Here is a 22252-nt window from a genome sequence, read left to right as displayed (position 1 = left end):
TATCCACGATCCCCAAAATTATTTATTTTGATAATACGACCCCCCTTCCTACCAACATTATGTAAGTGTATAATATGTATTTACTTCATAGTCTTAATGTATATAAACGTATATTATTCAAATAAATGAAGTCGTTAATTTTAATATTTCTTTAATTTAATTAATCCAAAACATGAAAAAAAATACAACATTTAAGTCATATTATAATATCTAAAATTAAAAAACTACTGAAATAATTGTAATGATAATCAACATTTTAATATTTTTTAAATTATAAAATTACAAATAAATTCTTTTAGTGAGAAACCTGAGCTAGCATTGTAGACATGATTGATTCTATGTTTGGTTTGATATTTGACACTGCTACTCTTAAATCAGCTTCAACATTTAATCTGGAGCGATATTTGTTTTTAACTATCGCAAGTGTTGAAAATGCTGTAAATAAGTTGATGTAAAAGGAAGTAAATTTGATATGGCTTGTTTTGATAATTCTGGATATTCAGATGTTATTGAAATCCAAAATGTATCACATGCATTTTCTTGAAATTTGATACTTAGATTTTCATCTGATGACAAGTCAATAAGTTTTGCGCTTATTTTTAAATTATTGGCGACCCCCTAATAAAATTTCGTGACCGCCAAGTTGCATCCCATTGACATAGATGGTAAACTGCAAGTAAAAAAATGTACCTGGTCAATTCACAGCACTCACTTTATCTCAAGCCCATAATATAATAGTTGATGTTATTTTATTGAATTTTCTTGGCGCCTTTACGGGCGATAATAATATTATTATTACTATCTGCGGCGACAGTAATAATTATTCAAACCCACTTTTCACACGTTCAACGCTTAACAATAATATTATGCAACTCAGACCGTGTGGGCGTATCGTTCGTGTTAGAGTGTAATTTTTTTTCACGACCAACCGTACTCGGCGTAACGTGTTATTATTATTCTATTTTTCGATTTTATTTCTGACGCTGACAATTTAATTAGTCGATTAACGTGTTCGTAATTGTGTTGCACGGTAATTGTATGGCCATTTAAAAAAATAATATTATATATTATTATTACGCACTGTGTAAATACACATTATTCTTCAACGGTCGAGAAAATGTCATGCAATTCTATAGCGCGCTCTAGTGGACGATTCTTTAATGCAGCTATGTAACAATGATATTACATTTAGATGGCGTTCCACACTCGAGTTTAAAATAGCATTGTAATAAAACAATAGTATTAAAAAAAAAAATTTTACAATAATTTATATTAAAACGTAAATCGGTTTTTTCTGTTTTTGAGACTAACCGTTGTTTTAATAAAAAGTTCATCTGTAAATACCGAAGAATAATAATTCAACATACTAAAGATATCTAACAATTGTATATTATAAAATCGTATTTGTAAAATATTTCATTTCATTAGGGGTGGTCTAATGTTGAGGGGGGGGGAGGTGTGGATATCTCCCATGTCCATATTTCAATATTATATTTTTTATCGATATTTTTATAAAAAAAACAATTTGTATAAATAAAATACATTGTGAACATAACACATAATATCATAAAGCATTAACCATTGCTTTTTAGGTTCGTCCTCATTTCTTTTATACAGTTAAATTGTATTAAAAACCCTAAAAATATTGATTTAAAACGTATGGGTTGGTTACAATGGCTATATTCACCATGTGGTTGTAAATATTATAACCTCAAGTGATGTAATAGATACCTAAACTGAAAAAAGTAAGTTGCAACCTATCAATGAACCTTGTAATTAATAAATTTATATACAATCTTTAAATTTAAGTTATTACTTATTAACGAACTAAGTTCGTTAACAACCAGCCTTATCTCTCCTCAACCCTAAATTATTTAACCACCACTGCCGCGATGTTATTGCGAATGTCTTAACTGTTATGGTGAATGCTAATGTTGATAACTGATGAATGTAAACATACACAACCTAAATCAGGGCATGTTGAAAAATTTTAAAAATGCTGGCAGTTAATGTCTTGGTGTTTTAAGTGAGTTCTGAAATTTAGACAACATTTTTTGAAAATTTTGAGATTTGTATACTACGGATTTAGTTTTAAGTTTGGTTGACTATATAAAGTATACTTTTAAGATACCAATTATCGATAGTGTATAAAATATTGTATTCAAGTGTCGTTTGTATAAAAAAACAACGTTCATGAAGTTATGAATAATTGCACTCAATTTCAATAATTGATTTAAGGTGAACTTCGTTTTATTGTTGCTTCGGCTATTGACTATATCATTATTAGTCCTTGACCAGTGGCTACTTTTTAATTCTATGAGAATGCTTGTAGTACCAATTTTCAGCCAATTAAGACTTCGTCGATTGATATTAAACTGTCATGTCGACATGACATTATGAGTTACGTGCAACTCAATTGTATCGATGATATTCTATGTCAAGTCTCACTAATGATAATGGTGCATGTCAACGTTCACTAGTGAGTAATGACTGACACCATCCATTAACTGCAGAAGTTCCCAGTTGCATACCTATAGTAAAACACTACATAATTTTATATAAAAACATTGGTCCTTGATTGTGTTTATGTGCATAATATGTAAATATTACATATATTGACTAGTAGGCGACTACACATATCCAGCCTTTCTGATCGTGTCTTGTTAGATTTCTAATATATAATAATAATATATACTATTTTATAGTCATCGTGATTTTTAAAATTTTTGTTCGTCTAAGATGCTACATTAAACAAAAATTAATATGAAATTTTTTTATTAGCTTTTATAAGAATTATAGCTCAACAATTACATTACACTTAAAATTTAAATTACCTAACAGTATCGTCATATAATTGTTTATTTAGATCCAAACTTGACAACATACACATATAGGAACAAATATACCATTTCACAATAATTATTATAATGTATAGTGGTGCTTTCAATCGTTATATATGAAATATTTACATTGTTCGATATTTAACTTAAAATATTACAGTCTTATAATTTAATAATGGTCTGCCTCAAAACAGGTAAAAATGTCAGAATTTATGCTAAATAATGTTGGAGGGCAGCTGTAAATTAAATGTGATAGTTTCCGTTTATTGTATTTTGTGGTCAACGTAAATGTTAAGACGGCGTATTGGATAGGCAATATAGGTGCAATCGTGTGTAGAGTTCAAAGGATGTATAAGTACATTAATATATAAAGTTGATCCGATGGGAAAATGATGACTACTACGGTTGTCAGGACGACTCGCCGCGATTAAGCGTTGATTAATATGTGTAAATAATAAACGTTTAATTTAAAAAAGATATTTCAATACATTTGCAATTAATTCATCCACAATAAAATTGTTTAACACATCAACATCTTAGGTTTGTTCTTAAAATGGTTTCTTAGTAGAAAGAATTATGAAATACCAAAATATTAAATTTGTGAGTTATAAAAAAACTTGAAAATTACCTAATATTTTCAAAATATTTTTTTTTTAATAATAATATTATCCTGGACTTATAATATACATCAGTTAGTCTAAAATACAAATGTAACAGTATTTATTATGTACTATCTTTGAGAAAATTCAAACAACAGAAATGCGTGTGTACGCCCAGAAATGTCTAATTAATATTAGTTGAACTTATTAAATAAAAATAAACAGTTGTTGGGAAGAAAATGGCTCTGTTGATGAATAATAAATGAAATTAAATAAATTTACGTGACATAAGACCCAGCATTTAGGATTGTATTTTGTGCGTTAAGCTCAGTTGCAGCTGTAGTTGTCAGTAAAAATAAATGTAAATATTATGCCATTTATGCAAAAACAGTGGCTATCAATTAATATATTATGTTTTATTATTAATTATTGGTACACAAATTGAATCATAACTAAGGCTCGTTGTCATATTGATGGTTAAATAAATTTGTATATGGGGTTAGTTGTAACAGAAGATAATGTTTTGTTAATAATTTGAATTTTGAAGTTTATTAAGATGTGGAAATTGTTTCATTATATTTTCTGTTATAATAATATATAGTGTATAGTGTATTATATTATGTAAATAATACGTATAACAGTATAATATACGTATACATAATAGTAAATGTTATTATTATAATAAGTTATAAACGTGTAGTAATTTCTAATGAGAAAATTATCAGTACTATCAATACTTTAATTATTGTTTAATACATGAACATCTTTGGTTTGTTCTCAAAATAGTTTCTAAGTAGAAAGTATTATAAAATATCAAAATATTAGATTGGCGAGATTTACAAAAACTTGAAAATTAGCGAATATTTTCAAAATATTTTTTTATATTTTTTTTTTGTTTTATTTTGTTTTATTTTTGTTATACTTAAGTATTGATGGACCCCATAACAGAGCATACATTGAACAATATAAAAAAAGTTGGATGTTTTTTATTAAAATAAAATCCAGTATAATATTCTTGTTCAACAACGCTTAATACTAATATTATCCTGGATGTATGATGCACATCGGCAAGTCTAAAATATACACATATATAACTTATTTAATAAAAATAAACAGTTGATGTGAAAGAAATAGCTGTGTATGTGAATTATCTATTTGCTAATTTGATATAATTCACATAAATTCACATAATTAAATTAATTTACATGACATAAGTATATGACGTTACTAATATATAATTATCAATATGAGAAGTCTAAGGTTCTACGGTTCTAGCGGCTATTTGATTAAACACCTCACCAATTTATATAATTTATATATTTTAATAAAGCGTTTAATAACCTTATGATTACTGAGGAAAAAAGGTAAAACCGACGAAATATATTGTAGTTTATGAATTTATTAAAAAAAGAACATATTGTATACATGCATATTTATAGTTTTATAGATGTACACTTCTACCATGTCGATCGGTCAAATTCTTAAGAATTGTGTGTAATTAAAGTAATTAAACCTTAAATTTCATTTCCTTATGTTTCTGGTGTGTTTATACTACAATTCCCATCAATAATTGTGTATATACTTTACTACATTAGGTATATATACTTATCATAGATAAGCCTTCTATCATTGATGTTAGGAAAGCAGTTTTTGAGACATTTTCAAACCGGGGTTTCTGACGATTTTGATAGGTAAAAGCCGTAATAATAAAAATAAATGTCGAAAATATTAAGTTTTTTCTATTTTTGTAGCTGGAGAGACGTCTTGTTGTTGGCCATTTCTACATACATTTTTAGAGATGTTAGCTTGTATTAAACATACATTATACAGTGGCATAAAATTGTTTTATACGAGGTATTATATACACGGTATAATATTATTATACATATTATACAGGTAGTATGAAAAAAAAGACCACATCAGATAATTGATAAAATTACACGTGTTATATACTTGATACAAACATTTTAATTGCATTTTCATATACTGCAGCCGTACTAATCATAATATTATATTAAAATAAAAAAGATAAAATGATCATTATTTAAATGCTATAATATTATCAAACCTTATCTAGTATTTGCAAAACAAACGTCACTGTGAAGAGGTATGCTAAATCATAAACGCTCTACAACAATACTTACTTATTAGTTTATACATTCGCAAGCAAATCAACAACTACTTCACAATTAATTATTTATTCTACGTTCATATTTTTCATACTGTGTCCGACGTCCGTGTTAATACAACAAAGGTATACCGTAATTTTACGAAGGCGAGTAAGTGTATACATTATTTTATATCCATTTGTTAAATACTAAGTTGCTATATTAATGGTATAATAAAAAAAAAAAATGATTTTGTACTCAAAACTAGTTTTTGTTAATTGGTATACAGTATCTGACGGGTGGGTCACTCTAATATGCGTGTTTAATTTGAAATTAATTATATATTATCATTATATTATGCGAAACACGAGTTGGAGAGAAAACGGTCAAACCAGCCTATATTATTAAATTTATTTATATTGGTATTAAAGTAATTTATCTTCATTTTGTGAATATACTTTTAAAGTTCCTACGAATAATATTTTTGGATCACGACAAAGTTAATACTATTAGGCGTCAGCAACTAAGACTATATACCTTGCTGTACATTATGTTAAATTCAAAGCTGAAATATACAAGTTTTTACATAGGTTTAAGGTTAAAAACAGTCAAAAGTTTTTATAATATTAATTTTGGTTAGAGAAGCTAGGCTTTTTGTGTGGTTATCCTCATTGGATGTCTCTTCTGGATTGCTTGGTATTGATAAGGTGTTTTGAAATTTTTTGTATTTTTGAGTGATATGTTTAATGGTTAAGTTGCCTATGCATTCATTGCTTATAATGAATGTTGGATTTTTATACTTATAAAGAATACATGGATTAAAACATAGTGTCCGATTCTAGTTCTTGTAAACATGATTTCCTTTCGCCTTTTGAAGTGCCGTTGTGTAGTAAAATCTGTAATTATATACAATGAGATGTCCTGACTGATCAATCAACATACAGCGAAGAGGCTTAATATTTATATGGTACCTCCATACCACAATTTTTTAAATCCAATCTAGCTGCTGGACTTAAAAATGATTTTGAATTCAAGTGCATTTTGTTTCAGCTCACGAAAATTGAATATTTTTTTGTTAATCTATAATATTGCCATTGAAAGTTATGGGAATAATGCATTGTTATCTATATGATTTATCATTTGTTGAATTTTGACTAATGTTTTTGTTTGAGAGCTTTAACTGCTACATAAGATTATGACAGACTCATGAATATAAGCCAATACATTCATCGCACCGTTCAAAATCTAAAATCTTAATATTATTTTTATTAGAACAGACAATTTCATAAAATATACATCCCCAGTATTAAAACTAATCAGAAATTCATGTTATTTATTATATATTATATGAGTAAGGCATTGTTTTTTTTATTTCAGAAAAATGATTGATCTCCCTAATCAGTTGAGCATTTTACCAATGGCAGTTCTGGTAATATTTTTATTTGCCGATGAAATGTGGCAACAAGTTTATTCAGAAGAAATACGTAATTACTAAAGTGCATAAATAAACAAGTATATCTATTAATAATAATGTTGGAATGCATTTTCCGCTAATTTTTTTAGAGTTAGGTACAAACCATGCATTACATGGGTTTCAAATATTAATGGTTTAGTTACTAGTAGTATACTAGAATATTTATTTCACTAAATAATATTTCATAAAACAACTACGTAACTTAGTTATGGGCTTATGGAATACAGCGCTTTCATAACTATTACTTATTAGTTATTATTGTACTTGGAAAAACGCATAATAGTTCACCTAGTCTCACAAAAGTATGAACTTTAACACGATTAAAAATACACAAGAAAAATCGACGCATAATATTAATGTTCTTTTTTAAGCAGCTTACTGAATTAGGACTGGTTAGCTCTTTATCGTCCGATATTTACATATATATTATTGTAATGCTGAAAATCAGTCTACTTAAATATGTAACTATATTAGTACTAAAAAAACCCAAAATTATGCCAATTTTAACTTTAAGAACGTACAAATGTATTTATGATCGCGTTAAAACTGAAACTGAGTCGCAATTATTTTAACTAAATATTTTTCAAATGCAGCACGTCAATTGGTGAGAATTAATCAATTTTTGACCCCCACAACGATCGAAGTCGGCTCGGACCTAACGATTCCTTGTTCGGTGGAAGGCTATCCAATACCCACTGTGAGCTGGTACAAAGACGGGCAAATAATACGGAACAATATACGGAGACAAGTAATCGGTAAGCGTGTGTAGCTACCCAAAACGAAGACATATTGATTCTTTTACATTATGCAATTATAATTTAAAAATAACAAAATCTATCTCCTTAATAATTTCTATACGTGATTTTACTTAGACAATCAGTTGATCTTTTTCCATACCAATGTATCGGATTCGGGCTCTTATACGTGTTTTGCTTACAACTCGTTCAGTTCCGACAGCCAAACCGTAATGGTTACAATACAAGATATAGGTAAGTACTATAATATACTATAGCTGCAAGAAGCATACACAATTATGTCATATTATAAAAATAATAAATTATATTTTCATCGTTTTTCTTTTTTTTAATCGGTTACAGGGGGTGGAAGAAGGTTAATTAGCTGTTATAATTTGTATAATGGGTTGAATAATGTTGTTAGGTATCGTTATTTTTTTCCTCAAATTCGTGAATTTGGAAGAAAATACATTTCTACTCTTACCGTGGTAGATTAATAATGAGTTAAGCTTTCGTTGAAAAACGAATACAAAACTTTTTATTGCAAATAATTAAACTTCAAAGGATTTATACTGTTGGCCTGTTAAGGCAACTCTAGAATTTTTTCATGTTTCAAAGACCTTTAAATGGCAGGCATACAGACAGTATAGCTTAAATATTTATTTCAATGATAACTATTAATTTACGTATATAAGTGTACAAGTAATAATTTTCTGCCAAATAAACAAAAATAAATTTTGAATAAAAATAATAATGGTTATAATTTATTACTTATTATAATCTAGTAGTAATACTATCACCTAAATTTCGTCTAGTTTCCTGTTATTAATATCGGCGTGACTATGTTATTTATTAGTTGTATCTTATATTTTACTTAAAAACAGTTAAAATTCTACTGATAGATATTCTAATATTAATTATATATTGTAATATTTGTAAATATGGGACATCAAAATTGAATTATTATAAAAAAGTTCACCGTTATTCTATGTATTTCAGTAAGACGTGATGAAGATAAAAATATCAATGTAAAAGTTATTCTGTGGATTGCTTTAGTACAGCTCATATTCTTATTACTCGTATGTTGCTTGATCCACTTATTGATAAATCAAAGAAGGAAGGATGAGAAATTGAAAGAGCTTATGAACTTACACCCAAAACTGGTTCATCCGACGAAGACAATTTGAGATAGAAATTTATGTTATAAACATTTTCAAGCTGTGATATTTAAATATTGTTATTAATTTAATGGAAATTGTCTTTTTTTTATTCTGCATGCATAAGCTACTATTGATTGTAAAAATAACTGCAAATCGAAAAACATATAAACTATTAATTATTTTTTCATAGCATCAATTTCATGGTTATTAGCTGGTTTTCATTGAAGGAGAGGGTGAGATTGGTTTGGAACACGTGTAATGTGCATGTGTGGCAAGGATTTGTCACTAAAAACTATCACCTATCCTGGAACTAGTGACACCCGGCCGTACTGGCACCCAGAAGACGTTTATTGTAACTGAAGAATAAAATCAAGCTACATTTATTATTATTGGTTATTATTTTTAGAAAACATAATAAATGTAACAAAAAAAAAAAGCAAATGCGTTAAATAGTAAAAATAAGCACACAACAAAGTATAGTTATTAAATATTTTACAAAATGAACATTGGCGCCTTATTTCGGTCTACCAACAGGCTACCATATATAGAGTAAACATAGGTATAATTCTTACGGGTCAGTTGGAGTGACTATTTTAAATGTAAAATGAGCTGAGTAAGCACTGACCCAAAACGTACACGTGTTGTGTATAATTTATTACCGATTCGCCTGAATAGGTATATTAATTAATTGCTTATTTTATTTCAGTGGTTTGATCAGTAATAAAATAAAATATAATTGTTATGTATTGACGAACAATTTAATTAATTAAATAGTAATAGACTAATATTATTATTTATCAAAAATTGAGTTATATCATAGAACAGTAAATCTTATCATATTTTGTCAATTTATTACAAATCAGTAATCACGCGGATTTTTGTTTTAAGAGAGATACAGACTTGCACCCAATAGATAATTAATTACAGTGGTATGTATTCAAGGAATATAATAAATTATACAAAAAAAATACTTATATTTTACTTATTATTAATATTTTTACTATACCTATTATTATAGTAAGATTTAAAATATTAGATAACAACTTAAATATTAATGTCTCAGTGATTGAATAAAAATAAAAGTAATTCCCACTAGCAAATTTCATGATACTGCATATTGGTTTATTTTTTAAAACAATTAGTGAAATTTTATAATTTTTTTCCGTCACAACATAATATAACAAACGGGTTACACAAGTTTTTGGCTCGTCTGCTCAAATTTATAAAATATCAAACAATTATTATGTATTTTAAATTTTATGATTTGTATAGGTAGTGATAAATTAGCACATTAGTACAAATACATAGGTAGAGATTAATAATTAATAAATTTACAGTTAATAATGACTCTTTTATTGAAATTGTTCCTCCAAAACCATTTCGGTAATATATTATTATGATTTTTATCGAATCGCCGAAATCAAATATGCACATCGGTAGTAAATTATGCACAGTGTGTTACGTACATTTGTTATAAATGTAGTATAGCGATCTTGAAAAAATAACAGTCGATCGAATGGTAATTATTCTGTCATTTCCAGTAGTGCAACTTTCGAGTTATCCTTTTACCGCCATGACTGATATTATAATGCGTTTCATGTCCTAAGCAACCACATACGTTTCAACACAATAGTTCGCATAACAAACATTTTATAACGACAAACTCGGTCATACGACCAACAGTACTGTGAATATGACATCTTTTGTAGTGGCCTTAAGGCCATTCTTAGTCTTATCAAAAACTTTGGGATTCATAAGCATTACGTATACATTCGATTCCGGGTTATTGGACAAAAACTCGAATAATAAAATGTATTATGTCTGCCTAGAACTGACGCGAACGATCGCGTTGATAGGTTTTACGTATGTCTTCCACGTGAACAACACGTTTTTCCTCCGAGAGCTGGTGTTGCTCAAATTTTGGACAACTGTTGTCATGGCGAGGGTTTACGAAATTTGGATCATCAGGTATCATTACGTACGATATAACATTAACTTAAACATTATTGTTTTTATTATCATATTAGATTATATATTATGTCCATAATATACATTCGTATATCTATTGATTGCGCCATCTACATAGGCTGATGAGTTGTGCAGTTTAATTTTTTGTAATAATATGACGAACAATAATATACATGCTATTATAAGCACGATGAGTATAATAATACAAGAAATTAAATATTTAGTACTAATTAACAATTGGATAATATTACTAAGTAGTAGAAAAAGTCAACTAATAATATCGGACGACTGTCACGTTTTAGACGTCGTTGTAGCAGTTTACGAATGCGTAGGTGAATATTGAAATGAAGTGAATTTGTTAATTTATACAGTAAAATATGAAATTTTTCAGGAACTTATGTTTAGTTGAGTTTTAAAAATTTTGAATTCCTTGTGAACGTTTTAATTTCATATGACGAATACGCTTTTGCTATTATTCTGTTTGCTTTATTTTGAACAGCATAACAAAATGGTTATACGACTAAACGAGCAGGACATCTTAGAGTACTTATTTAAAATTAGTTTTTCTTTAAAATTATAAAATTAAAAAAATTGCTTCTAAAATGTTTATTATACTATTAACATTTTAAACACAAAGTGAATTTTTAAAGGTCTATAACCTAGAATAAAGATTTTTTTTCAAATGTTTATTCTTTGACCCCTTCGGTCGGTACTCCACTGCAGCTGTCATAATCATTTGACACGTCATCATATTTTCGCTTATCAAGCAATTATTATAATTTATTATTTCGAACTTACAAATAGCGAAATAACATGATGCTATATTATAATCAACTGAAACACTTAATTGTAGTCATAGCCATTCTTTATAACTGATGGTCAACAAGAATCTCACCATAGTAATATTCCTTTATATATGTATATATATGTTACGGGCAAAGTGGAAAATTGGGGCAATGTATACAATGCCCAGGCATTGTATACAGTGACCGGGCATTGTATACAATGTCCGAGGTATATTGGGCTATGTAAATTGTGAAGTATTTGTACAAATAATCTGCATAATATTATTATACCTAATCAATGATATTATATACTAATTTAATTATACTCGTTTATATGGTTATTTATATAAGAGTATTACAATTTTTTTTAAATGTATTTAAAGGTAATGAAATAAAATATTATGTGCATAATGTTCAGTTATATGATATTATACATGAAGTTCATTTGTCAATTGGACATGGAGGTAGAAATATAATGGAACACGAGATTAATAAAAAGTACAAAAATATAACAAGAGATGTAATAATGTCATACTTAAATAATTGCGAATCGTATAAAAAGAAGGGAAGTACAGCTAAAAAAGGGTTGGTTGTAAACCCAATCATATCTTTTGAAATGAATTCATTCTGTCAAATTGACTTGGTCGACATGCAAGCACAATCAGATGGTGATATAAGTTTATATTAGTTTATCAGGATCATCTAACAAAATATATTATGAAGATTATTTGTATAAATACTTCACAATTTACATTGCCCAATATATCTCGGACATTGTATACAATACCCGGTCACTGTATACAATGCCCGGGCATTGTATACATTGTCCGAATTTTCCACTTTGCCCGTAATATATATATATATAAATAATATATTCCATACAACCGCCGTACACCGTTTTAGGTTGATCAACGGCATAATCGAATTCGACCAGAGACTCGACGGACTAGCTCTGATGACACTGGGAAAACCCGCGGCACTTTTGTCGACGACGAAATACGGTTGGAACACATTTTTGGCCGTGTTGCTCGCGTCGTACTTGGGTCTGGAAATATTTTCTATTTGGCTGTGGCCGCCCTCCAAACTGGATTTCGGTACGGTGGTCAGATATTTTTTCGAGATCCCGTGCGTCACAGAGTTCGCGGTGTTCGTCACGACGTACTTCTATCTCAGGAACTTGGGCTCCAGGTTCGACACACTGAACTTTGTCTGCGAGCAATTCCCCCCCGGACTCATCGGGACTGCCGGCACGTGGCCCCAACCCGAAATCACTCGGCTGGTGGACAGAGCGCGGATGTTGCACTCCGAACTGTGCGAGCTGCTGCGCGTCTTCGGTTTGGGCTACGGGGGGGTGCTGTTGTGCTACTTTGCGTTCAATTTCGTCGACCTCCTCCGGAATTTCTACTACCTGTTGCACGTGTCCAGATATAACCCCTCGTCCGATGTCGGTACCAACTTCTACACTCTGAACGTCGTACTGACCGTCACGTTCTTTTTGCAAAACGTCGTATTCGTAACGTGCCTACTGATCACCGTATCGTGGATAAACGAAAAGGTAACGTATCGTAGGTAGTGCCCATTAAAGCTATAACCAATTATCAACCTGTAATTATTATGAAAAAAGGTATTCATCTTGGCATAATAACGATTCCTTATCGTGTTTTATTTTAAGTTATACCGTTGATTATAAATTATAGTAGGCACTATTTATAAATAATGATGATACATATTATAAGCATATCAATACAATATAATATTAAACAAAACAAAAAATACATCACCTATAATGTACTTCACTTAACTGTCAGACATGTCAGAATTTATAATATATAAGTACGAGTATGTATAATATTTGTATAATAATTAATATTATAAACCGAAATTCGTTTATATTTTATACTTTTATAGCGTTGTATGTATTTATTTGTTGATTGTGAATTGTGATACTCGACATTATTGATTATTCAAACACCAAAACAAAATATTTTGTAAACTGAAAGCATTTGCACTACAACTTGTGTAGTAGTATCTAAAAGTCCAAAATAATATTTAATATTTTTTGAATAAACGATATTATATATTTTATTACAACTTTAACAAGTTGTTTTTTTTAAATATTCGGTTTAAAAACGTTAACGTTAATATTACAGTATACACTATACATATTATGTAATTTGATTTTAATTTTCTCTCATGTTTATGTTTCGATAATCAATAATGGCATGCAACAACACTATTTAGATTAATCGATAACCAATACTTTACCATTTTTCATACAGCGTATTTATGTAGAATGGCATAATGATCTATGTGTAATGTATTTAAAGTTAAAGTTTTAAAAATCTAATTTAATAACACGCTTTTTATTAAATAAATAATGTTATGTACTATTTTTGTTTTCAGAAAATTGAAATAGTTTCATTTCTAAGATTAATACATATTTCACAACTACCCATTGACACGAAGTTACAAGTAATACTACTATTTTTAATCAGTTTATAACAATGCAAATAATAGTATACTTACAATAATGATAAATTTATGTACCACGAGACTTTAATCACTTCTTTGTTTAATATTTATAATAACTTCGATTAGGTTAAAATGTTTATGAATCAATTATCAGTTTTCGAATGGGATCAATTAACAGCTTTTGGATTTTTTCGTATTAATTTGAGATTTATATTATCAGTAAGTACGTAAATTAATTTATTAGTGCATAATAGTTTTAAAATAGGAAATAATTTGAATAAATACCTGCTTTCGCATTAGTTTATGATATTTATTGCTTTATGTTTACTAGTTTAAGTATTCATATTCATATTTAGGAAATATGTTCTCCGAAACTATTTGAAAATTCCAAAAAAATGAAATATCTTAAAACGTAGTCAAAATGTAATCGGTAAATAGGATGTTATAATTACAATGTCCGCTCATTAACATTCTAGTCAAAAAAACACACATTATGTAAATGTTGTATTATTATTATTATTAATTTATAACTGGATGTATATGATGTGGATAGGATCAGCTGTTTTGGAACAAATAAAAATAACATTTATAATATATAAATTATATTATTGTGGAGTCTTAAAGTTAAAAATTGACGTATGGTACATCTGAAGTAAGATTATTGATATCATTATTTTGTTCTTACAGATTTTAATATTACTCACGGCAACTTTGGCCACATCGGTACAAATGAAAGAACACCCATATGTTATTAGATTTAACAACGCTTATCATTCATACTTACAATTCGAGTACAACATGGGATAGGTGTACGGTAAATTTCGGGCTCAACCATAGCATATTTAGCTTATACAAGATTCTTCGCATGCACATATTTTAATTCGTATTCTTATCGAAACATTATACGGTACTCGTGTTTGACATTTTTTTCTTGATATATTATCTTATTGGGTTGTAATAGATCATCTATCATATTATGGATTAATTGATTATTAATACTGTAAGACTTTAGTATCTACGTAAGTGTATTTTTGGTATTGTACTATTTTTCTGTAAATTAATCAAATTTGTTATTAGTATTAAATGGGCAATCTAATAGTTATACTTTATTAATAAACAACTTTTAAAATAAAATATAAATGTGTTGATGTCTATAAAGTTTAATTATAAAAAGACAAATGGTACTATTTAAATCACTATCAAATGAAGAATGAGTAAATTTGATCGATTTAGTAAGTTCTAGTGTTGGATAACTCTTTAAATAATGAACCTACAAGGTTGGATGGGATTTTGAATCATAGAGAATTGATAAATAAGCGTATGAATAAAAAAGCGGATTTTCAAAAAAAATCAATTTAGCACCTTTTGGTCCTTAGCTCATACAGTGCCAATTTCGATATCTCTATGCACACTCATGTCCTAATCTTGTCCTGTTTTGTTTCGTAACAAAAGTTTTGAGGCATTTTACCCTCTTATATGATTTTTACACTTACGTTAAATTAGTCGTTATCACAACAATAGCGAAATATGGACAGGAACAGCTTGATCATTACTTCCCTAGTTTTTACTGAAACTACGATTAACGTTGGTACTTTAATTTAGAAATTGCACATATTTTATTTTTTACAAATCATTCATAGAACTTACATGAATATAATATATATATATACACATAAACAAATATATATACTATAATAATTATATTATATTGTGTTCGTTACAAACGCGTAATAGGTACTAAAAATAAATATCATAACATAATACATTAATTCATTAATAGCAATAAAAAAACAACATTGCGGACAATATTATTAAAAAAATAAAAATATTTAAAGAAAATGATTTTCCTCGTACGATACTTTTTTTTGTTTAACAAATTTTACTCACTATAGGTACCAATATAATATTATACTTAATAATATAATATCAAAGAACAAACATTTTTAAATGTACTCAATAATTATTCAATTATTGTAATAATATTATATATATGTACGAAAAAAATACGTAAATATTATTTCTAAAAATAAATATCACAACATAAAAAAAAAATTAGAACATTTAATACACGTATAGGTATTAAAAGTCCCGTCAACAATATTATTATAATATAATAGTTTCGTAGAACGACCTAGTTTCGTATAATAATAATATAGTGTTATATAGCCGTTCGTTCGATTAATTTTAATATATTTTTCGTTTGTAAGACGTAAATAACATAATACTGGTATGTTTAGATATTTTGCGAACGATAGTCACCCCGCGCAGAGCGTTTTTTAAAAGTGACATCGTTCGCTCGACAGTCGGGTTTGTTTTGTGTTTGAAGTGGAATGTTAATATTTTGATCGACATCTCCTTGTCACTTTATATACTTATATGCACTTTACGCACACGTCCTATAACTTGATGATGGAAATGGGGTGCACCGCTGCGGTGCTCGATGGTCTTTTTTTCGGCTCTTCCAACTGCTTCCTACCCTCGACACTGTGTTTCATGCCATACAGTACGTATATGAACAGTCCGATCAACAGCCAAATGCCGAAACGGATCCAAGTGTGTATGTCGAGTTTCATCATCAAGTATATGTTCAACAAGATGCTCATGCACGGTATAAGCGGCACCAGCGGCACCTGTGAAAACGAGACATGAGCATTATCAGTTCAATTTTTGTGTTAATGAAAAACGTATGTGTATTTGTCTTAAGTACGATTGTTTTTTAATGTTAAATAAAATATGATTTTCAATCGAAAATAGCATTGCAAAACATTTATATGAAATTATAGTCTGTAGGTATGGGTTATAGCAGGTATACCCCACTCAAAAATTGTAGTCTACTATTACGCAAACTTCTACCTAATAATAATAGATAAATTTAGAACAAAATGCTTAAAAATTGTTCTAAACTCGAATTTTAGCATCAACTTAAAACGATACTTTGTTATTGGTCACCGGTATATGGTTAGGGTAGAATCGAGTAAAAAAAAAAAATATTTTTATAAAAACGTAGTACAATAATGAAAAAAAAAAACTGAAAAATGTTATTATTTTATTACACAAACACAGATCGATAATGATTCATACCTTGAACGAAAGTTCTTTGGTCGATTGGGGCTGTCTGGCCAGTAACAGTACCAGGAGCAACAGCCCTATGGCCAAAATAGCGCTCGAGTACGCAGCGACGTCACTGCTTTCTTGGGCGCCTTCTTGTTGGACGGTGATGAAACAGAACAGCGTCGACGTGAAAACTGCAAAAAGACAAACGGCGTGTAAAAACATTAAAATTTAATCGTCGGCTACAATATTTCCCTTTAAATACGTACTGAACAACATGGTGATGATCGTGGCCACGCTCTCGGTCTCTTCGTTGGCGTATTTGATGTTGGACAGGTTAAAGTACTTTACCACCGTCTTGACGACTGTCTCCACAAATCCGCTGGTCTCCGATTCGTCGGTGCCCTTGATCACGAACTCCACGTCCGAGTCGTTCCTGTACCGTAACACCAACACGCAAATGCACACGATCGAGTACGCCAACAACGTCCCGATCGACATCATGTCGATCAGTTGTTCTAGGTTGAATATCGCTGACATAATACCTGACATAAGCCAATCGCATAGGGTCAGTACCGCACAGTAATACAATAATTATCTTTATATATTTACCAGCGAGCAGGCCCGACAGCAAGGTGGCCAATAGAGGTGTCTGATACTTGGGGTGAATGTCGGAGAACATGCTGAACAGGAGACCGTCACAGGACATGGCATATAGAATCCTTGGCAACGGGAACATGGTTCCAATGAGACTGTAAAATACGTGGTTTATCGTGGTTGAAATTTAACAAATAAATCTCCTGACAAACGCATGCCTACCTGGTGAACAGAGCAAAAATAGCGCCGGAAGAAACGATCCATTTCACCGTTGTCCAGCCAAGATGATCGTAGACGTACGGGAACGGCGCATCAGCGTCCTATAAAGTGTGGAATGTTAAGTTACAAATTGTTCAAAATTAAAGTATGCAAACTTCGTTCATATAATACTGTTACAAATCAAAATATCGATGAAAATTATTCAAAGTTATCTTCAGGTAAATTATATAGTCTAACAACATTTTCACAGCTCATGTTTCAATAAATATAATACAACTACAAATAAATATAAAGATTATTTATTCTTATAAGAAAATAAATTGTCAAATATGACACCTAACCTAACTTAACATGTTATGTATTGTATATTTTTTTTTATTGAATCTCATATTTATTATATTACGTTATAATTAAAATTTAAAAAAATGATGTAAGTCAACCACATCCTATTATGAACGACGGAAGGATTTTGTTTTCGAAAATGATCGATTTACCTGTTTATAATATGGCCACATCAGGGTTAATACCGAACTGATACAGCAGTAAGCAAACGTTATGATGGACAACGACAGTATGATGGCCAACGGGATGTCACGTTTCGGTTTTTTCGCTTCTTCCCCTGTCGACATATAATGTTTAGTTGATGTTTTACGTAAATATAACAGGTTACGGAATGAATAAATCATTGATCATTTGTTTTCCATTCGATGATGCTCACCCGTTGTAGCTACGGTGTCGAAACCGATAAAACCGTAAAAACATTTGGCAGCGCCCGCGGTCACTCCGGCCCAACCAAAAGGCATGAAACCGCCTTCTCCGCCTCTCGCACTCTTCGGGATGTCTTTTTTCGGTATATTCCAATTGTAAGAATTAACTATAATGAACGATGAGAAAATATTATATATCAACACTCAGTGTAGTTTTATTGAAGGGTGTCTATACAGGTGTTATTATCGACACTGATGACTTGCTATATTAATACTTAAATTATATACATTACCTTTGAATAACCCGGTTATAACAACGGTGGCCACGGTCAGTAAATTAACGACTGTAAACACGTTGTTGATCATCGTAGATTCGCGGACTCCCCATGACAGTAAAACTGCAATGTTATGCATCGATTAAATATAAGTTATGACTTAAATCACCTAAATGAATATAACTGCTGCTGTAGTGCTTCGTGTTTGGAGCATTTTTTTACTCACCCGATAGTAGTAACACGACGCTGAACGACAAAAAGTCTGGGAACTCCGACAAAAAGCTTACATTCATAGGGAAGAGTTCTGTCATCGTTCTTTTCATGGGGTACTCCAACAGCGCGTCGATATAGTTACTGAGACCTTTGGCTACACTTGCAGTGCCTATGAAAAAACAAATTAATATAAATACACGGAATTTTAACAAATTTCTCTGAGGCTACTCTGAGACTCTGAAACCTCTAACCTTAAAGTTTCCATTATGTGCAGTATGACGTAATTTTATTTTCCAAGTTTCAAGGAGTTCTATAGTTTAGTTTAAATATAATATAATTTTTCCTACTATATGAATTTGTTAGAATAGTTGAAATCTCTAACCGTAAGTTGTGGGTCTTAACATTATTTTCTTTTCACCTACCCAGGAGTTTAGTATTTTAATACTTATTTTTCAATATCCCTAGTAGCAGATCGTATAAATTAAACCATACAAGTGAATAGAAAAAAAATTGAATGAATAAAGATATTAAATTACATTTTTTAAAGTTATTTATACAATAATATGTGCGAGTACAACGTAGGTAAACAAAGTATATTATTGTTTTACAATTGTGTCGTTTTAACTATCATCTAAATTGATCTAATTTAAATCAGTGCTAGTTTTTTAGTTAGTGCACTGTCTTATTTAGGTCGATTTGCTCTAATATTAAAGATAACAACACGAAATCAGTTTTACTGAACACAAATGTGCTATGCTGTACGTTTTTAAGTGTGAGACAACACGTTCGTGTGTAGCATAATATTTAGGAGAATCGATCCATGTTTATAAGGAGTTTAGTATAGGCAATTTCCTATGTGCTCTGGTGCAATATTCGTGTAAATGTGTGCGTAGTAATAGCGATCATAAGTGTCAGTATTGCTGTGCTAAATAAATAGTGGAGTATTCCCATAAATGACACACATGTCAATAACTCCCACTACGCTAATATTAAATGTTATTTAAACTTTAATATCTTCTGCTAACTTATTAACTACAACCTGTTTTTCCGATACAATTTCAGAAAACATGCTTGAATTCTTCATGAAATTTACTTGAAAACGATTTCTTTATATTTTTAAATTAATGTTTCCACTTCAATTTTATTACAATTTTAATACTCAACATTCAAAAATATAACTTTGAAGGGTCGTTTGAAAAATCCGTTTTTAATCTTAAACGTTATGACGGATATGTTTTCCAAAGTGTTATGCGATGCTTAAAAAATAGACGAGGCGATACCTACAATACAGTAGTGTCGGCATGAGATAGGTATATTCTAGTAGAAAACACAGACGGGATCGAATCCCTATAATATAATAAATATTTTTAAAAACAAGCATAGCAATGTACAATATACCGCAATAACCTATAATCGGTATTGGTCCCTCAGACTGACCACCCTATATATTATGCAGTGAAAAAGCACTATGGCCAAAACTTCACTCACCGATGACGTATTCGAGTATCAGATTCCATCCAATCACGAACGCTACGAATTCACCCACGCCGACGTAACTGTAAACGTAAGCCGACCCTGCTTTTGGCACTCGTGCAGCGAATTCGGCGTAACACAGACCTGCGGATATAATGATATAATTATATAATAATATACTGTTAAGCTGTTGAGTCGTTGATAATGATATTATTGACATATTATTTCCGGTTCGGACTAGCTAGGGTGCTCGGACGTCCCGCAGTACATGTACAAGTATGTAATAATTCTTCCCGAGGGGACGGTCTTGTGTTATTATATATTATTACACAATGTCGAGTACCTATGGAAAAGTTATTTATGACGGGGAAAAAGTCGTGTGTAACACGCATTCGTATCAATCGGGAAAAATGTTTCCCCGTCCAATTTGTTTGATTATAATGCCTTATTGCAGTGATGAACGTATCGTGCTTTGGATTTATTTCTGATGCTTACCTCAGTATAATATTATGCTGGGCGGTAGAAAAGTTTAAGATACACAATGAAGTTGAGTATTCACCCCGGTAACATACAAACCGTGGTGGTATTTAACTTTAATACCACGGGTGTACCATTGCAATCACTATCTAACTCGTTTTCATCGCGTGCGAATCAGTGTGTGGTATTTTTGTTTTTTAAACCCATCCGGCCTATTTCGGACACAAAACGGAAACAGACGTCGTCGTCCTGTAAGTTTTTTTTCAGTTTTGCTTAACATTTATTTTCTTCTCGTCTCACCCGCGAAAGCAGACGCGAAGGCGGCTAAAATGAACGACAACACGACCGCCGGCCCCGCATCCGTTTTGGCAACGGCTCCAGCGAGCACATACACGCCTACACCCAACGTGGACCCTACGCCGAGTGCTGTCAGGTCCACCAGGTTGAGAACCCTGGCCAATTTCTCCTTTCCCGGTTGGTCGATCAGTACGTCGTCGTCACTTTTCCGTCTGGACATCACCTGTATCAGTTTTTCTCGCTACAAAAAAAAAAAAATATATTATTCGTCGAGTTACCGTCGAAATCTGTCGATATTATATAGATATCCAAAGAGTAATAATTATAATTGTCTATTTATTAATGTTATTTTAAAATTCACAAGTCTACGGTGCCGTCTTTCTTGTCCTATTGATCACGTCAAAATATGATGTTTCAACACATTGGAAGTACAAATTATTAGCAACTAGCATGAAAACATGCTGGAACAATTATGGAATATCTATTATTAATAAGTCGATCTAATACAGAAACAAAGAACTTTCAAATTTTTAGCTAGCCTAATACCTATGTTTTCAAATATTAATTGTTGAATATTTTTCAACTCCACAGCGAGAAATGTGCGAATCGAGTTCATAGACCCGTTGACTGTAACCATTAATTATAATTTTGCAATCACAGATCACTTTTATAAGAAATAATGATCACAGATAACCGCAATAAGATAGTTATTTACAATAGGTCGTTCAGAAAAAGTAGTTTATATTTAGGTAGGTCAGTCGTAACAAATTAAGCTTGATACAAATATGTTACTTTTTCAATTT

At 30.4% G+C, this 22252-nt stretch overlaps 3 protein-coding genes across 5 annotated transcripts; 2 read left to right on the top strand and 1 right to left on the bottom strand.

Moving 5' to 3' along the window:
* The first annotated feature begins 5518 nt into the window (after positions 1–5518).
* Positions 5519–9351, top strand: LOC111032135 (zwei Ig domain protein zig-1-like). 3 transcript variants are annotated; one of them, XM_022312365.1, is made up of 5 exons: positions 5519–5693; positions 6925–7031; positions 7615–7776; positions 7894–8010; positions 8755–9351. In XM_022312365.1, the coding sequence occupies exons 2-5, from the start codon at positions 6929–6931 to the stop codon at positions 8940–8942; spliced, it is 570 nt and encodes a 189-aa protein (XP_022168057.1). In that variant the 5' UTR covers positions 5519–5693; positions 6925–6928; the 3' UTR covers positions 8943–9351. The 3 variants fall into 3 exon arrangements, with proteins under 3 accessions (XP_022168057.1, XP_022168056.1, XP_022168055.1); XM_022312364.1 differs by having other exon boundaries at positions 5519–5714; XM_022312363.1 differs by having other exon boundaries at positions 5520–5718.
* Positions 9352–12611: 3260 nt separating this feature from the next.
* On the top strand, positions 12612–15222 carry LOC111032134. Its single transcript, XM_022312361.1, has 4 exons — positions 12612–13223; positions 14072–14140; positions 14267–14359; positions 14828–15222. Exons 1-4 carry the CDS (start codon positions 12624–12626, stop codon positions 14945–14947), a joined length of 882 nt encoding a protein of 293 aa, XP_022168053.1. The 5' UTR covers positions 12612–12623; the 3' UTR covers positions 14948–15222.
* Positions 15223–16306: 1084 nt separating this feature from the next.
* LOC111032132 (cationic amino acid transporter 2) lies at positions 16307–21690 on the bottom strand. The gene is made up of 11 exons (XM_022312359.1): positions 21453–21690; positions 20691–20819; positions 19216–19371; positions 19008–19112; positions 18726–18881; positions 18502–18626; positions 18011–18108; positions 17804–17943; positions 17461–17736; positions 17222–17385; positions 16307–16770 (listed from the first exon to the last, which is right to left on the bottom strand). Exons 1-11 carry the CDS (start codon positions 21667–21669, stop codon positions 16537–16539), a joined length of 1800 nt encoding a protein of 599 aa, XP_022168051.1. The 5' UTR covers positions 21670–21690; the 3' UTR covers positions 16307–16536.
* Between the last annotated feature and the right edge of the window lie 562 nt (positions 21691–22252).

Source organism: Myzus persicae, unplaced genomic scaffold (genome assembly GCF_001856785.1).
Source record: "Myzus persicae strain clone G006 unplaced genomic scaffold, MPER_G0061.0, whole genome shotgun sequence".
NCBI lineage: Eukaryota > Metazoa > Arthropoda > Insecta > Hemiptera > Aphididae > Myzus > Myzus persicae.
The sequence above is the reverse complement of the archived record's forward strand: the minus strand, read 5'-3'. Positions and strand labels throughout refer to the sequence as shown.

Excerpts from the sequence above, each read along its gene's own strand:
- LOC111032135 (XM_022312365.1), top strand. The coding sequence starts at position 6,929 with ATGATTGATCTCCCTAATCAGTTGAGCATTTTACCAATGGCAGTTCTG. Across the intron at positions 7,777-7,893 it reads TATACGGAGACAAGTAATCG|ACAATCAGTTGATCTTTTTC; the intron begins GTAAGCGTGTGT and ends GATTTTACTTAG. Across the intron at positions 8,011-8,754 it reads GGTTACAATACAAGATATAG|TAAGACGTGATGAAGATAAA; the intron begins GTAAGTACTATA and ends TATGTATTTCAG.
- LOC111032134 (XM_022312361.1), top strand. The coding sequence starts at position 12,624 with ATGACACTGGGAAAACCCGCGGCACTTTTGTCGACGACGAAATACGGT. Across the intron at positions 14,141-14,266 it reads CCATTGACACGAAGTTACAA|GTTAAAATGTTTATGAATCA; the intron begins GTAATACTACTA and ends AACTTCGATTAG. Across the intron at positions 14,360-14,827 it reads ATTTGAGATTTATATTATCA|ATTTTAATATTACTCACGGC; the intron begins GTAAGTACGTAA and ends TTGTTCTTACAG.
- LOC111032132 (XM_022312359.1), bottom strand. The coding sequence starts at position 21,669 with ATGTCCAGACGGAAAAGTGACGACGACGTACTGATCGACCAACCGGGA. Across the intron at positions 18,882-19,007 it reads TATAACCGGGTTATTCAAAG|TTAATTCTTACAATTGGAAT; the intron begins GTAATGTATATA and ends CGTTCATTATAG. Across the intron at positions 18,627-18,725 it reads CGACACCGTAGCTACAACGG|GGGAAGAAGCGAAAAAACCG; the intron begins GTGAGCATCATC and ends ATATGTCGACAG.